This window comes from Staurois parvus, unplaced genomic scaffold (genome assembly GCF_062004578.1).
Source record: "Staurois parvus isolate SC_StPar_1 unplaced genomic scaffold, SC_StPar_1.0 ptg000154l, whole genome shotgun sequence".
NCBI lineage: Eukaryota > Metazoa > Chordata > Amphibia > Anura > Ranidae > Staurois > Staurois parvus.
The window spans coordinates 18,527,242-18,544,489 of NW_028317950.1; the positions used below are offsets into that span (position 1 = coordinate 18,527,242).

The following is a 17,248-nucleotide window of genomic DNA, read 5'->3' on the forward strand; positions in this document are numbered from 1 at the left end:
CCATGCATCTACTCACCGCTGGAATGCTGGGAATTGCTGTTCGCTTCCTCATAGTTGTTGGGTTGTTTTGCTTCGATGTCTTGGTTAAATGCACTTTCTGGTAAGGAAAAGTAGAAGGAATAGGATTTTTGTACTCATTAAAAATACTTTAATTGCAGTCCATTGAGGGACACAAGAAGTTTTACACCTTTCGGTTATACTGCCTACCACATAAGGCTAAGGCTGGCCATACACTATACAATTTTCCTGAGATTTTTATTTAGATTCACCAAAAACCATTTAATATGAGGTCAAACCTAAATAACACTTTCAATTGTATCTAATTAGGCAGGCCCTTGCACTGCATAGTGGAAGGTAAATCTAAAGGAAATTGGGCAGAAATCTGTAAGAAAATTGTATAGTGTATGGCCAGCCTTAAACACTGGCAAACAAAAAAAAACTATAGGCCAACCTAGGATAACTCTTGCATCCAGCATGCTTCAGTTATGTAGCAAAACAGTACCAAAAACATGATCAGAAACACAGGAGGATGGAATCTGTGTCCCTCAGTGGACTCCAAGAAAAGGATTTTACGATGAGTATAAAAATCCTATTTTCTTACTCATCCATTCAGGGACACATCGGGGTTTATTTACTAAAGCTGGAGAGTCCAAAAGACTCCCTTCTGCATAGAAACCAATCAGCTTCCAGGTTTCATTGCCAAAGCTTCATTGAACAAGCTGAGGTTAGAAGCTGATTGGTTTCTATGCAGAAGGGAGTCTGATTTTGGACTCTCCAGCTTTAGTAAATAAACCCAATCAAGTCTTTGACCTTCAAGGTGTCCATAAGCAGTCCAACTGAGGGGTGGGAAAAACAGCAAACAGGTGCTAAAGGGTTCAAGAAAAAAAACTACATAGAACTGTTGAAAGCCATCAGCTCAAAGAGCCACCTGAAGTACCTTACACTTTACATCAGATGAGGCCAGAGAACATGAGAACAGGATACCAGGTGGCAGCCTTGCCTTAATCTTGATCCTGCAGAGCAGACAAGGACGAAGTTTCAGGGGAGGAATAGATCAGGGTGGACTCAACCATAGAGTCACCAAAGCTTCCACCAGAGCACCCTGTACCCTAAAATAAAATTGTCCAGTTTATTGCTGGACCTAGAGGACATCATCCCCTACCTGTGACATAGGTCCCAGGATACCTTCGGTTGCAGGAAACACTTTTTCCGGGTACAGGTGCTGCCCACTGCTTGCGCCTGAAATGCACACAGCTGAAGTTCTGCCAAGGACAAAATCTGCTTTACCTCTCTTGCTGCAGGAAGAATTATGGTTCCTCCCTGATGGTCCCTGATATGCCATTGCTGTGATGTTTTCTGAATGAATCCAGATTAGAACAAGGCGCTCCAGTGCTGAATGCACAGCAAATTACCCAAAGTTTCAGAGTGTTTATTGCGAGACAAGGTGCCTAGGTCTCCTCACCAGCACAACAAGATGGCATCCATCTTTTGAATCTTCCTAAAGATTGGAAGATATTACTTCCAACTCCAGAATTGCAATCCTGAGCCACCAAGCCAGGGATAGCCTTGTTTTTGTCAACCGAATTGGGCTGAGTAGAGAAGGAAAAACTTATCCCATGATGAAAGAAAGTTTTGCTGCAGATGTGTGGAGTGAACTTGGGCAAAGGGGACTACACTGAGGAATAAAACCATCAGCCCTGAAATGCTCATGCAGAAGCAGATAGTTGGACAGCGTGTATACTGAAGAGTATGAACCTGTGACCAGAGAATCTGAAGTTTCTCCTGAAGAAAGAATCTGGCAAAGCCCTTGTTGTCTGCTCCCTCAAAAGGAAATTGTCTAATTATCCCAAATGGGGATGCTACCAGAAAACAATAGGGTTAACACTGGAACCAGCTCCTTGATGAGCACCAGAGGTGCAGAGGGAAGGCCTAATAACAGGGTTACACAGAGGTAGTGAATTAGAACCCACTGATGGGCTGGAAAAATGGGCACATGCAAGTATGCATCTTTGATGTCCACAGACGTAGGGAGACACTGACAGATCCTAGTGGATTGTATTCCAGATTTCATACATCATTTTGTGATTGTAAACAATCAGAGCTTGAGATCAGTTTGGGAACAGTAAACTTGGAGTAAAAATACCTATAACCGTTCTGCCACAGACTGAGACCAAAAAGGTCTTGATAAAGATCTGATAGTCTGTACGGAAACACAGAAAAGTTGGAAGTGGGGAAATTGGGTACAAAACTCAAGTTTGTACCCCTGAAACACCACCTCCTGTACCCAAGCATCCCTATGCAAGCTGTACAAGAGTCAACAAAGGTTGACAGATGTTGCCCCACTCTACAAAGTGGGAGTGCACCTTCATGCAGAGGAAGGCTTGTCTGAGGATTTGGCAGACTTGGAATGTAAGGCTTTGCAGGTGGAGTGGGAGCCAAGCTTGGGGATTCTTGGGGTTGAAATTGAGGGAATGGAGAAATTAAAGATATGTTTCTTCAAGTCAGAGAGGGAAAAGTAGTGAACTTTGGAAGGCTTTTTCCTCTAGGCAAGATGGGTGCTCTTGCCACCAGCAGCATCTTTATAGTGATACTAAACTCAGGTTTAAAAAAATAAAATCTACTTAGGTGTGTCTTCCTAACTCAGAAAAAGTACCTTCTATTGTTCTCAGCCTCCTACAAATCTCTGAATTCCTTATTTTGCTGCTGTCATCTGACCTCATGTTAAAGGGTTACTACATTCATTCTCTATTGTGTAGCATAGCCACCCTCTTTTGCTCATTCCTGAGATGGGTTAGCGACTATGTACCATGGAATTTGTAGCGTGTATAGAGTAGTGCACATGCAAATGCTGCTCATTATGAACAACAGGCAATGGGGAGAAGGAGAGGTTCAGGATCTCACAGTGAACATTACAAGGAGACATAAAAGCACAGTAAAACTATTTCATGAAAAAAAGATTACAGAGCCAATAGGTAGTGGATGTGCATGACTTAGTTTTGGATAATAAGGTAAACATTTAGTATTACTTTAATAATTTTATCAAGAACTGATCCCAAATAGGCGTTGTTCCTTGAAGGACATGCAGATAAAATGCTTCCTGCACAGAGGTCCCACAGTGCAGCATTTTACACAAAGTGCCCTAGGCCAGGTGTGGGCAACTGTTGCCCTCTAGCTGCTGGTGAACTACAAGTCCCATCATGCCTCTGCCTTTGGGAGTCATGCTTGTAACTGTCAGTCTTGCAATACCTCATGGGACTCGTAGTTCTACAAAAGCTGGAGGGCCACAGTTGCCCACCCCTGCCCTAAGCATATGCACCAACATGTGGCACATGCAGGAGATGACATGGGAGGCTTCCAGCAAACCGCCATCACAGCTAAAGTTTCCCTGCTCTCTGCTACACATGTTCAAAAGACAAAGGATCAACTCAGCAGTGGCTGGATCTTTTGTAAGAGAATTAGACTAGTTAGACATGGTTTCACAAAGTCACTGCCAGGATCGGGTGTAGCACAAGAACCACCAGCAATAAAGACATGTGCATCCTTCAAGGGTATACTACGTGCTTTGTTAAAGTAACACTAAAGGCTATTTTTTTTTCTTTTTTTATAATAAACATGCCATACTTATCTGCTCAGTGCAATGGTTTTGCACAGAGCAGACCCGATCCTCCTCTTCTCCGGTCCCCGCCAGCATACTTGGTCCCTCCCCCCTGCTGAATGCCCCTAGAGCAGGCTGCTTGCTTGCTTTGGGGGCACTTTTGCATGCTCACTCCTAAGCCCCGCACTGTGCATCTATAAGAAACAAAGAGCACTTCTCAGGGCCGCCTCATTGGCTGTAATTGACAGGAATGGGAGCCAATGGCTCCTGTTTATGTGTCTCAGCCAATGGGGAGAGAGAGATGCTGCTCCTGTGCACAGCGCTGGATCAAGATGGGGCTCAGATAAGTATTGGGTGAGCTGGGGTGGAGCAGCACACAGAAAGTTTTTTTTTAACCTTCATGTATAGAATACATGAAAGTAAAAAAACCCTGCAGCCTTTACAACCATTTTAAGGCGAGACACAGCTGGATCCACAGTGGGACCTTACCATTTCTGAACAAAATCCTCACAAAATGGATACAACACTAATGGGCATTAGGTAGAGCAAACTAATTATCAGGATGCTTCTAATTTTGAGGAGGACTCAAAGGACTGTAGACACTAATATGAGAAGATAGCATAATTCCAGGCTGCAGATGTTAGCACCATCATTAAAGCATATAGCAAACAGACCTGGAGCTGTTAGTAGAACATGATCTGAGGGCACCTGGTACAGTGAGATGGCCCCCACTGTGTCTAGAATCAGACATGTTGCATCCATAAGGCGGTAAGGCAGTGTATAGGCTTAGGGAAGGGAAGAGCCCAAGTACTCATGAAAGCCAGACTGCTGCTAGCAGGTGACAGTAGGATAGGTGGAGGTGACTAAAGTCACTGTAAATGGGCAGCAGAAACAGATCAAGGACTAGAGTTCCACATGGCTGTTTGCAAGCAGGAGCAGCAGTAAGGTGATTTCTCCTTGTATGGTGAGAAAGAGTGAAGAGTGTGACATTACGCCAAGCCGATGATGTCAGCATTCAGTCCCATAGCATTAACCTCCTCCACGAGAAAAAACGTCAGGAAAAGAGAATAATGGCACCCAGCAATCAATGAAAATCAGGTAGCTCCAGTGCGCAGGCTGACCGGCCTACTGAGTCTTCAGAGACAGAGCAAGCACCGAGGCAATGCAGGTGGATCTGAATCTGGAAACTACTCTCTTTAGTAGAACCGAGTCTGGAAAGTGCCCAAAGGAAGGTCATTTCCATGCTATCTCCGCAACATCCAGTCCAGATGGGTCTGGATGCAGCACTGTAAAAACCAGGCTGAGGATGATCTTGCCAAACAGTTGCTGATTACACAGGAAACCTCTAGCAGTGGTGTAGAGAAAAGTCTTGTTTGAAGGGAAAGAAAATCAAAGAATAAAGAAGTGCCAGCAAAATAATAGGCTAGTCTTCACAGCAACAAAGCTGAAGTGAAGACGTCCCTCCTCCTGGGACATAAGCAAAATAAACCGTGGCATGCTGGTTGTAGAAGGGGTCATCTGAGCTGGCTTACAGGTTTTTTTTTTTCTTTGCCGGTGACCAATCCTCCTGTAGGCGACAGTATAATCCAAAAGTTTAGGACTTCCTGTGTCCCTCAATTGACACAAAAAAAAACCATCCTTTCTGTGGACAGAATGCCTTTGGGATAGCGGTTTTCTGTTCTTATAGTAATTAAGCATGAACACTGACAAATGGCATTTGAGGTTTGTAAAACCTAACAAAAGACTAACCAATTTATAGGCATCTTGAATTTGGTTTCTGAGTAACAGAGGATGCCAAGGATGAGTTTGTTAGCAGTAGACCAGCTACTATGTTTTCAGTTTATCCAACCAGTGTCAGTTAATGGTTGCCTTCTGGGTAGGAAACAGCAGTTCTAGCTACACTCCTACTGATACTCAGACTTCAGCAAACACCTCAAATTTTGCAAGGTTTGCTAAAATGAAGCCAAATATTTGTACTCTTGGAATAAGGCTCTCAAACCATTGGCTTGTAAATAAAATTGTATTCTTACAGGAAAACAACAATGTAGTGGCTAAGTGGCAGAAAGAAGGCTTTGTGGTCAGGATAGTGGCCTGGCAGTGCTGTAGCCTAATGTTGGCTTTATACTAGAGACACCATCTACATGGAGACTGTATTTGGCCCCATACCTGTGTGAGTTTTACCAGAGGGGTTTCTTCTTCTTTACTCATGTAAGGCAGCTCATACATTAATCTTGTTCAACCTGCTGGCTGAATAAAAAAAAAAAAGATCTAATTCTCCGGTCCACACATTCAAGGTGGATGGGGGATTCACTCTTGGTGTGCTATTGTGTTCAGACAGCAGGGAGACTTCCTCACTGTCAGAATACAATGATCACTGCTGCCAGCTATAGCCGAAGGCACTGATCGATCAGGAAAAACCTGAGAGGCAGGATGTACAGAAGTTACTTGGCAGACTGACTTCTGTACAATGGTGGTGGCCATACAGGGATCAAAATTTGCCTGCTCCCTGCTGAACCAACTGGTTAAAGCTGACCATGTATGAGAATTTTCATTATAAGAACATTCGTTCAATTTTCTAATCATTAGTGGGGTCAAATCAACATTCATTTTTAACCGCAGCGACAAGAAAATTCAAAAGAGTAGGATAGAAAAATTTTCCCCAACAAATTAATTTTTAACAGTGACTATGGTTTTCGCTCAGGAAAGTGCATTCACTCCAAAATCAAAATGTTAAAAGAAAAGGTTTTTTGAAGTGCTTTCAAATGACATTCGTCATGTCGCCAAACGTTCTCAGAATTTTCGTGCGAATGTTCATTTGATAACCTATTCGGGTATGGCCAGCTTAGGCAAGGCAACAGGTTTGTATTAATATTACTCTCTCCAGAAACACATACTCAACCCTTTCCTTTGCTACCCCCACTATTTTGTTCAGCTGTCAGCAGCAAAGAACTTGTACTTCTGGGTATGTAGGAGCATGTTCCACTGCTCGTTATCTATATTCCCCTCGCACACATTTCTGGAAGTACGGCTCATCAATGGTGGGTGCTGTAACAACTACCAGCTCAGACTGGAAATATCATAGGCAAACATACATATTCACCAGCACACCATGGATCTCCAATATGGTCCAAAAAAAGTTTTTATTACAAAAAGATCACATCACAAAAGAAAGTGCAATGTTTCGGTACCGCACAGGACCTCTCACATGCCTGGCGAAAGGGTCCTACGCGGCTCCAAAACGTTGCACTTAGTTTTGCACTTTCTTTTTGCAATAAAAACCTTTTTTGGCCCATGTTGGCGATCCATGGTGTGCTGGCGAATATGTATGTTTTACCCACTTCTCTATCTCCCACAGTGCTAGTGCTTCATGATTAGCCCAAATGACAGGGGAGAGTCCTCAGTGACTAGAATGCAGCACCCAAAAGCTTACACACTTCTTAGTTCTTCCTCACTCCCAACAGCTGAGAAAAGTAGAGGTAAAGAGAATCAAATATGAGTATTTGTAACTGGAGAGGGCAAAATGGGCAAAGCACAGGCTCACTTTAAAACAGACATTCAAGCAATGTGTGTAGAGAGTCTTACCTACCAAAAGATTTGTAATTCTATTCAGCCAGTCCTAGGATTCAAACTGCAAAGCCAGGAGGGTGACGCACCTGGTTGAGCAATACAGCTTCCAGAAGCAGAGCTCAGTGGACAATAAATGACCATTCTACACTCTACCAAAGGAGATAGGAGAAGGACCAGGGAGCTTAAAGTGACATTTTTAAATTCAATTAACAAACATGGTATACTTACCTGCTCTGTGTAAAGTAAAACTGATTTTTTTAAGGTACCCTAGACAAAAATGAGTATTTAAACCTTGCAGTGCAGGGGGAGCCCACTGCAAGGGTAGTTTTTGGAGTTGCACCAATACCAATACTAAGCATTTGCACAAGTATTGGTATGCGTGCAAATGTTCCCGATACCTGAAACTGATATCTTCAGGCTCAGTGCTTTCAGCTGTCAGTAGGATTGCCCTGCTGACAGAAATGTAAATAAAAAAAAAAATCAATGAATTGCCGGTTGTTAATGAGCCGGGCCATCACGTCCTTAAAGTGATATTAAAGTCTTGTTTTGTTTTTTTCTTTTAAATAACAAACATGGTATACTTACCTGCTCTGTGCAATGGTTTTGCACAGAGCAGCCCCAATCCTCTTCTTCTTGGGTTCCCTGCCAGTGCTCCAGGCTCCTCCTGTTCAGGGAGTACTCCCATGGAAATCCGCTTTCCATGGGGGCACCCATGCGGGCTTGCTCCCAAGCTGCCCTGTCTGTATATATTGACACAGAGCGGGTGACTCGGCCCTGCCCCCACTCCCTTGTCACAGCATTTGACTGACAGCAGTGGGAGCCAATGGCTTCCGTTGCTATCAGTCTGCCCAGTGAGGAGGGAGACAGCGACAAGAGCCGCTGCTCTAGTGCACATCGCTGCATCGGATCAGGCTCAGGTAAATATAAGAGGGGGGGAATCCTGCAGCACAGAATGTTTTTTCACCTTAATGCAGAGGGTGCATTAAAGCGGAGTTCCACCTAAACACAAAATAAATAAAAACTCAGCAGCTACACAAACTGTAGCTGCTGACTTTTAAAATACAGCCATTTACGTGTCCCTCGGTCCCGTGGTGTCCTCACCACCTCTGGTTTCACCAGCCATCTTCTCTCCCTGGCGCCGGCATCTTCGGTGTGGGCCCCCGGCTGTGACAGCTTGCGACTTCACAGTCGGGTGCCCGATGCGAATGCGCGAGTTGTGCTGCACTTTGTGAATGGCCCCATAGTCTTCTGGGACCTGTCATGTGTCCCAGAAGACCACGGGGAGGAGGGGGGTAGGAAAACTTCTGCTTCCGATCACCTAGGTGATCGCAACAGAAGTGGGAGCGGGTACCTGTCAAATTCGGGTACCCGATCCCCAAAGGTGCCAATCCTTAAAGCGGAACTTCCCCTTTTGGGTGGAGCTCCACTTTAAGGTAAAAAACCTTAAGGCTTTAGAGCCACTTTAATCCAGGACCAGAAAGCAGCAAAGTGAACTGAACCTGGGTATAAGGAAAGGTAGAGTGATCACAAGAATGACTGAAAGGAGAAAAAAAAATAAAGGGTGGTTCGCCTTGTTTTATTCTGCTGTATGATTTATGTGTTCCATTCAGACTTTCGAAATGGTCGCTTTGCAGTGTGCCAGCGATTTTGTCTATAGGCTGAAGAGAATTAGAAGTAATTTCTTAGGTAAAGCAGTAAATATTTAATTTGTGTATTTAAAGGTTTGCTTGAAATTCCACCTAAAGTGGCACAAAACTCTGTGATATTTACCTCCCTTTAACGGTTCAATGTCCCTCGCTGGCATCTTCTACCCAGCTTCTTCTGGGTGTCAGGCTGCGGCCATTCTCAATGGCCAGTCCAGGGTGATCCGACTCTTGTACATGTGTAGGAGTGCAGTCATCCTGGCACACAGGAGTTGTGCTGGAATGTAAATTGAGCTGCACTGCGTTGTTCCAAAGAAGATTGTGAGAAGGCACGTAGGTTTCCTCTATTGCAGAAGAGACATTGGAGAAGTCATCCCTCTGCTCTACTGCTCTGAGCCTGAAAACTTCTTATGGTTATAAAGTGAAGTGAAAAAATGCTGCGCTACGTGAAACAATGGCACAATCCATTATATAACCAAAAAACAGTGAAAAAAAAAAAAAATATATATATATATATATATATATATATATATATATATATATATATATTAGAAGAAAAAATATTAATATTGAAATAAAAAAATATATATATATATTATATATATATATAAACAAAAACCACACAAAAAATTTAAAATAAAGAATATTTATAAGTATGAATCAAACAAAAGTGATTCAAAAAATCAAGTTCAGTCAATAAAGTGTTCATTCAGTGAACCCTTCTTTGGATAAAGAAAAATATGTGCATCTGTCATCAATTCCCTTGCAGACATCCTCCACCATATATCTGCTCACCTCACGCAGTGTGACCTCACATTATACAATGTTACGGTCTAGCTGCACTTTTGGTCTCATATGGACTCAGAAGATCAGCTTGCTGAATGAAGACTCCAAAGTAAGCTTCCTCCTGATAAGCATCTTAGTATCAGCCATACTCCTCGTTAAAAAGAACTCAACAGAATGCTTTATCCTTTTAAACTTTTATTCATCAATTAAACATAAGAAATACACTCCCGTTCCGGAGGTGTATTTTGCACCAGGTATGATGAAGATCCAGTGATGTACTGGTTAAACACAAGATGGCAGTATCATCTCAGCAGCAGAGTCCTGTACATGCTCAAACCAGACACCATCCATAATGTAATGCAAGGCAAAGCATGGGCCAACTTAATGAATGCTATTGCCTGCTGTAATGTCGTTCCAAGAGCTGTTTGTAGAGTAGTACAAACCGCCATCCTGATGAATGGCAATGTCGTGACGCCATCTGCACACTCCTCCCCGACGTGTTTCGTCACTAGTCACGTGACTTTACCTTGGATACGACTCTTGGAACGACATTACAGCAGGCAACAGCATTCATTAAGTGGGCCCATGCTTTGCCTTGCATTACATTATGGATGGTGTCTGGTTTGAGCATGTACAAGATTCTGCTGCTGAGATGATACTGCCATCTTGTGTTTAACCAGTACATCACTGGATGTTCATCATACCTGGTGCAAAATACACCTCCGAAAGTGTATTTCTTATGTTTAATTGATGAATAAAAGTTTAAAAGGATAAAGCACTATGTTGAGTTCTTTTTAATGAGGAATACGGCTGATACTAAGACGCTTATCAGGAGGGAGCAAGCTGATCTTCTGAGTTCATATGGGACCAAAAGTGCAGGTGCAGTTACACCGTAATATTGTATAATATGAGGTGAGCAGATATATGGTGGAGGATGCCTTTGCACGGGAATTGATGACAGATGCACATATTTTTCGTTATCCAAAGGAGGGTTCTCTGAATGAACACTTTATTGATTGAATTAGATTTTTTGAATGACTTTTGTATGAATCATACTTATACATATTCTTTATTTTTTGTGTGGTTTTTGTTTTATATATATATATATATATATATATATATATATTTATATTTTTACTTCAATATTAATATTTTTTCTACTATTTTTTCATCTAATATATATTTTATTTTTCACTTTGTTTTTTGGTTATACAAGGATTGTGCCATTGTTTCAGGAAGCGCAGCATTTTTTCACTTCACATTATGATTGTATAATTTGCCCTACGGAGACATGGGTTGTGTGCACTAGCGGCTAGAGTATTTAATTGTAATTTTTTGTTTTCATTTCACCATAGTTAGCGCTTGAGTTATTCAATTTATTTTGATATCTTAGGGTCATGTCGATGGGTGTTAAGTTTGTTGTGTTTGACAGGCATTTGTAACACGTCAAACACAAATCCTATTGACTCTAATTGAACAGTACACATATGAACTGAACAGTTCATGGCTGCATTTGACATGCAGCTGCATGCATTCCAGTGAAAAACACTGCGTTTGACTGGAATAGCCATTAACATCAACCCCAAAGTTCTGTACACTGAATATCGTCTGAAATCAGCCGAGCGCTGACTAGTGTGTTCTGGCGGTCAAAACGCAAAAGTGATCTGTCAGATTTTTTTTTTGGGTTGAACAAACAAAACAAAAACGTACAACGTGTACCAGGCTTTAGAGTGATAGCTCTGAGCAATGCAATCAAATCGGATTTGTTATTGTGCTCACCCCTCTGTCAGTCTGAGATCTGCTGTGTGTGAATTCTGAAAAGCTAATGTAAATAAAGATTTTGGGTACCTACTTTGATTGCATTTAAAATTGAATTTAATATTTTAATGGGTACATGACTGGATTAAAAGGCATCTACTTATATCTGCTTGGAATTTAGCTTCTAAACCAGCCTTAAGCTGGCCATAGACGGAACAAATCTTGGCCAGTCCAGCAAGGACCAGCCGAGATTTCGACCCATGTATGGGCAAGCTGGTTGTACTGAAGTCAATCCATCGATCGACTTCAGTACAACCAGCCTGTCAGATTTTTTGCATGTCATTACTGCCAGTAGCTACAGTATAGCTGCTAGCAGTAATCACTGTGTTCTGCCAGAAGGGAAGGCTCCCCATCGACAGAACACAATAGTGCGGTGGGAAGGATTCCCTCATCTTCAACAGTGACTGTGTTGATGGGGGAATCAAACAATTTTCATTCCTTCCACGCCTGATTGTAGGAAAGAAAACTGAATCATCTATGACTTGCTTTACAGCGTGCGTGACTGTGCTAAGTACATTAGATAGCAAGCTCCTTAGGGCAGGGACAAATATGAATACGTAAACATTCTTGCAAAGACAATAAACAACCAGCTGCAACTATAAAAAAGGAATTATTTCCAAGGGGCAGCACTGGGGCCCCCCCTTCGAACCCCAGTCAGGACAATATCTGCATGGAGTTTGCATGTTCTCCCTGTGCTTGTGTGGGTTTTCCCCAGGTACTCCAACTTTCTCTGAAAGAGCTCTGATGAAGAAGAGACCCCCTTAAAAATGCGTCAGCCTTACCTTGAGAGTCTGCCCTCGTGATAAGACTCGTACTGGTTTTACACTCCTAGAGTTCCGTTAACAATTTTATACGCTTGTTATACTTCTGTTTGTGAGTATATTTCTTAATTCAATAAATTCAGTTTACTGAGGTAATGCGCAAGGTTGGTGCGCTTTTTGTTTCACTTTACAGTACTGGTCGGGCTTCCCCAGCCTTGTTTAGAGCCGCACAACCTTTTATGCATTGGTGGAGGAATTTCTACAAGTTCCTTTTCCATCCATTCACCCTTGCTCTGGGTCGTAGAGCGCAGGAGGTGTTGTTGTTGTTTTTGACTCCCAACTTTCTCCCCACACTTCATAAACATGCTGGTAGGTAAATTGGCTTCTGCCCAAATTGACCCTGGTTTGTGAGTGCATGTATAGGTGCGTAGACCTTCGATTGGAATCTCTTTGAGGGTCGGGACTGGTGTGACTATACAATATGTAAAGCGCTGCATAAATTGTTGGTGATCTATAATTACTTGTAATAAATAAATAAGACAATTACTTGGGAGCCTTTGACTAAAATGTTCAATTGGTTTACATCTGAACTCAAGCAACCAACTAAATACACTATTGGAGCGATTTTACACATCAAAGGATTTGTAGTTCTGTCCTCAAAACCGACTGGTGACCTGACTTTGCTCTGCTGCTGTTAAGAAAAATACAGCCTGTTCACCTCCCTGCCCCCAGCCTGTGATTGGACAATGAAGGAGCAAAAGCAGGCTGATGAGAATCTCTCTGCTCATCCAGTGAGCATGATCCTTGTCAGCACATGTGCATTCAGAACACCTGATTGGCCTCTCCTTCTCCCAGTTTGTACAGGCAATTACAGGGGATGCTAAACCAAGTTAAATTCAGGTATTTAATTTTGTTTTTAACACATGCATAACTGCAATTTTTTTTAATATCTGCCAGGAGTTCTGCTTTAACCCCTTGGCGCCGGCGCCTCCCAGCCCTTTAAGGGTTTCAGAAGCCGAGAGGCGGGGCGGGGTTTAGGGTCATGTGACCGCCGTGACGGTCACATGATCGGGAAAGGTCCTGATCGAAAGAGGAGATCGGGACCTGTCCATGAGTACCAGACGTGTGCTGGGAGCGCGCGGGGCGTGTGCTCTCAGCACACAGTTTTTGTAATAGAACGCAAATGTGTGGCCGCTCGGCGGCTCGGCCCAGACGCCAGGAGGCAGCACATTTGCGTTCAGCCCTTGCCAAGAGGTCAAGTCACCCAAGAAATGATCACAAAGCGTTGTCTGGTGTGTGATGAGGCAACGTAAACATCAAGCATCAATGTTCAGCAATACAGATTTCTGCCTTGTTGGGTGGAAGGCCGGCAGCAGCCTTGGGGAATAGGGTTTAATGATGATACTCACTGAGAGGAGTGTGCAGTGCTACGTGTTCTTGGTACGGAGTGTAATATTTGTACTGCTTGCCGCAGAATTCACACATATAATTACCGGTTTCTATGGAAGCAAAGAAAAACAAAATCATTTTAGAAACTCCTTTTGTTCCAAGACATGCCGCTAATTCCAAGGTGGCACAGGCAGTACATATAAAAATGTATTTCGTTCTTCAAAAAGTCAACAGGACATATCAACAGAAACCTACTGTATGTCGTAACAGAGCACAATACTGGGCTTAGTCAATAAACTGTACAAGAAGCAAAGCGCTGAGAGCAAATTGCAGCAATCCATGACAATCAGAATTCACATTACTGAAGCTACACCAGATGACCTCTGCCCGGGCTGCTACAACCAAAGTGATCTTCATTTTGCTTCTTGTAGTGCTTTGCTGAATAAAAGTCACCCATAACTAAGACTAAGAGGTCTTTCAAAGCCCAGTTGAAGTATCACAAAATGTTCTTCATTTAAAGCCCTTTTTTTTTGCTTGGAAATGTTCTGAAATATAAATTTCTCTCATTCAAAATGCGACTTGCGGCTCTCTTCCCTCAAGAGCTCTGTGCTCGAAGAGCTGAGTAACAGCCACACCTCTCATCACAAGGCTTGTACTGTAGAGAAGGTGTGCCAGACCAGGTCTATTACTCAGTGCTGACTGGTGACTGCACTGGGACCAACTCTGAGATCTATTAGACTGTACAGTCAATTTGAGACATGATGCACAACTACTCTGATAGGAAAGTAAAGGGAAGACTAGGAAATTCAAGGTTGGTAAATTGTCTACCTGCCTGCATATTTATTTCTTTGACTTCAGTGAGGCTGGCCATAGATGGACCAAGTCTCAGCAGGTTCAGCAGGAAGATTTGATCCATCTATGGGCAGGCTGACTGTACCCAAGTCGATTCATCGATCACCTTGGGTACAACCTGCCTGTCGGATTTTTAGCATGCGATTACTGCCTGCAGCTATAGCCACTAGCAGTAATCATGTTCTCCCAGCATAGATGGCTCCCTGCTGGGAGAACACAATAGCTACAGGGGAGGGATTCCCCCATCAACACTGACTGTGTTGTTAGGGGAATCAAGCAATTTTCAAGTGGACCATGCTGACACTTAAAACCTAAGGCAAGCCATGGATTATGCTTACTTTAAGCTTTACATATCACCACTTGCTTCTTCAGGAACTACAAGCTTCTACATGACCAAGCAGTGGGCTATGTAGCTTGATGATGTCGGGATAAAGAGATCAGTCACTTTCAAATGACCTCTCTCTTTATCTGGTTTGATGCAAGCTGTACATTTTTTTTTCTAGTAGAATTTGAAAGGATATTAAAAGAAAAGCGAGCAAGACCTACAGTATCTACCTTCAGGCTTTCTTTACGTACAGGTTCACCTACTTTATTGCAAAACCTCCAAGAAAAAGCCTCAAGGTACCTAAATGTGTAACTATTATTAAGTAAACCAGGAGTCCCTAGACACCAAAATATGGAGAAACTGCACAAAAAATATGACTAGGTATGGACTCAACCAGAATGTGGGGTTTGTTTATATGTATTGGTAATGCAAAAGCAATAATTCAAAAGGGGCTGGTGGTCCATGGCGCACAATCATTTCTTTATTTGACATAGACAATTCTAAAATAAAAACACAAAGAATCATACCACACTCCACAGGTCCCGAATAATGGTCCCCGAAGGGGATTACCCATTTGTATAGATCAATTGTTGATAATGATAACCATTACCAACAATTGATCTATACAAGCGGATAATCCCCTTTGGGGACTATTATTCGGGACCTGTGGAGTGTGGTATGATTCTTTGTGTTTTTATTTTAGAATTGTCTATGTCAAATAAAGAATTGATTGTGCGCCATGGACCACCAGCCCCTTTTGAATTATTGCTTTTGCATTACCAATACATATAAACAAACCCCACATCCTGGTTGAGTCCATAACTAGTCATATTTTTTGTGCAGGTTCACCTACTTTATACCTCCTACCAAACACATCCATCGACAGGCTTAAAGCACATATTCATTTTTTCTCTGCTCCCCTGACCCCTGCCAGAAGCAGGAGAACCGGTCATGTGTAAGCTAATCGTCACTAAGTTTAAGTTCACATGGGTAGCTCGAAAGATCAGTAAAATCCAAACAGCTGATCAACATTTTTACTAACCCCCAACCACCCACCTACAATGTGACATTGAGGCCACCCAGGTCTGTCCCTATTGCTGTGGTTGCGATGCTTCAATTCTAATTTGGCCTACTGATTTTGGCAAGCGCTACCGCAACTGCATGCCAAACACTTGGTACACAGTTATGGTGTGTTGCCTCAATTTAAAACCCCCCCTGGGATAGAAAGGATAAAAAAAAAATCATTCAGGATGTGGCAATATCACATGCTGAATGGTAAACCACCTTTAAACTGTTCCTAAAAGAGTGATCCACTGTGGATCATTTTTCACAGGGGCAGTAGGACCGGTCACCTGTTTCAAAGAGATCTAAGATGCAGCTTACACAGGGAAATGGGCTCTCTTTGTGTGACAGCACTGTTCAACTAAATGAGCCACATGCTCTTCTATATCTTTTGTTTAGAGCAAACCAGTAACTTTGCCCTGCATGTGCTTGTTCTCAATTACTGCCTGACATCTCCATACCTCTCCTGGCTGACATGATTGACCTCACTGCACTGTCTAAAGCACAGATGTCAAACACAAGGCCCGCAGGCCAAATCTGGCCCTCCAGGCCATTTCATGTGGCCCTTGCACCTCTCCTGCAGGTACCCCCTTGTCTCTGCCCCCACCTTGTCTCAGTAGTCGGCAGCAGAGAACTCCTCTGTCAAATCCTGCACTTCTCAGTGCAGCTGCAGCACCCCCTCATCTCTGCCTCCCCTGGTCTCAGCATTCAGTAGACTCTGGTAACTGACTCCACTCCTCCTCTGGTCCTCCTGCAGACCCTGCACTTTGTGCTTTCCAGCTCTGCCCCCCGAGGGGGTGCACGGTGATGTCAGGGAGGGTGCGGGATTCTCGACATCTGATGTAAGGGGGGGTGGGTGCTCTGGATATCTAGTCTTACATATGCAACCAGGCCTTTGAGGGAAACCATAATGCTGATACGGCCCGCAATGAAATGGAGTTTGACACCCCTGGTCTACAGGGTGCAGCCAAGTCATGTAGGGGAGAGACCTAAAAACCATTAGTCAAATCCTAGAGGAAGGAGGAATTCAATGAACATTTCAGATAAAATAAATTACATTTTTTGAACACATTTTTTCTTTTTTACCAAAAATGTTTATCAGCAGACTGTAACATGCATGAAACTAGTGAATGCAATGTAAAAAAAAAGTGACAGGTCCACTTTAAAAGCCTGTCCAGTCCTGGTCAAGGCCAAAGCAAGGATTTCTCGCCAGTCACAGCACAGTAGAAAATGCCACAGACAAATTAAAAAAAAAAAAAAAGATTTAAGTGTAGTTTAGGAACACAAATCACTACAATCAGGCAAACAAAGGACACAATTTAAATCTAACAGACTGGTTTCAGCTCTACCTACTCCTTCTTGGCTCTAAAAGTTTTCCAAATTATAAATTAGTGATAAGCACCATACTAGGACTTGTAGTTTTCATTTGTTTGCGTATCCACTTTTGTAA

The 17,248-nt window shown here is 42.8% G+C and overlaps 1 protein-coding gene across 5 annotated transcripts in view; it reads right to left on the minus strand.

Moving 5' to 3' along the window:
• Positions 1-17,248, minus strand: part of ZNF618 (zinc finger protein 618) — a 196,651-nt gene that overhangs the window by 31,436 nt on the left and 147,967 nt on the right. For all 5 annotated transcript variants that reach the window (XM_089675153.1, XM_089675152.1, XM_089675151.1 and 2 more), the window contains 2 exons: positions 13,580-13,669; positions 17-97 (listed from right to left, as the gene is read on the minus strand). In XM_089675153.1, the coding sequence (XP_089531279.1) occupies positions 17-97; positions 13,580-13,669 (171 nt within the window). The remainder of the gene's footprint in view (positions 1-16; positions 98-13,579; positions 13,670-17,248) is intronic.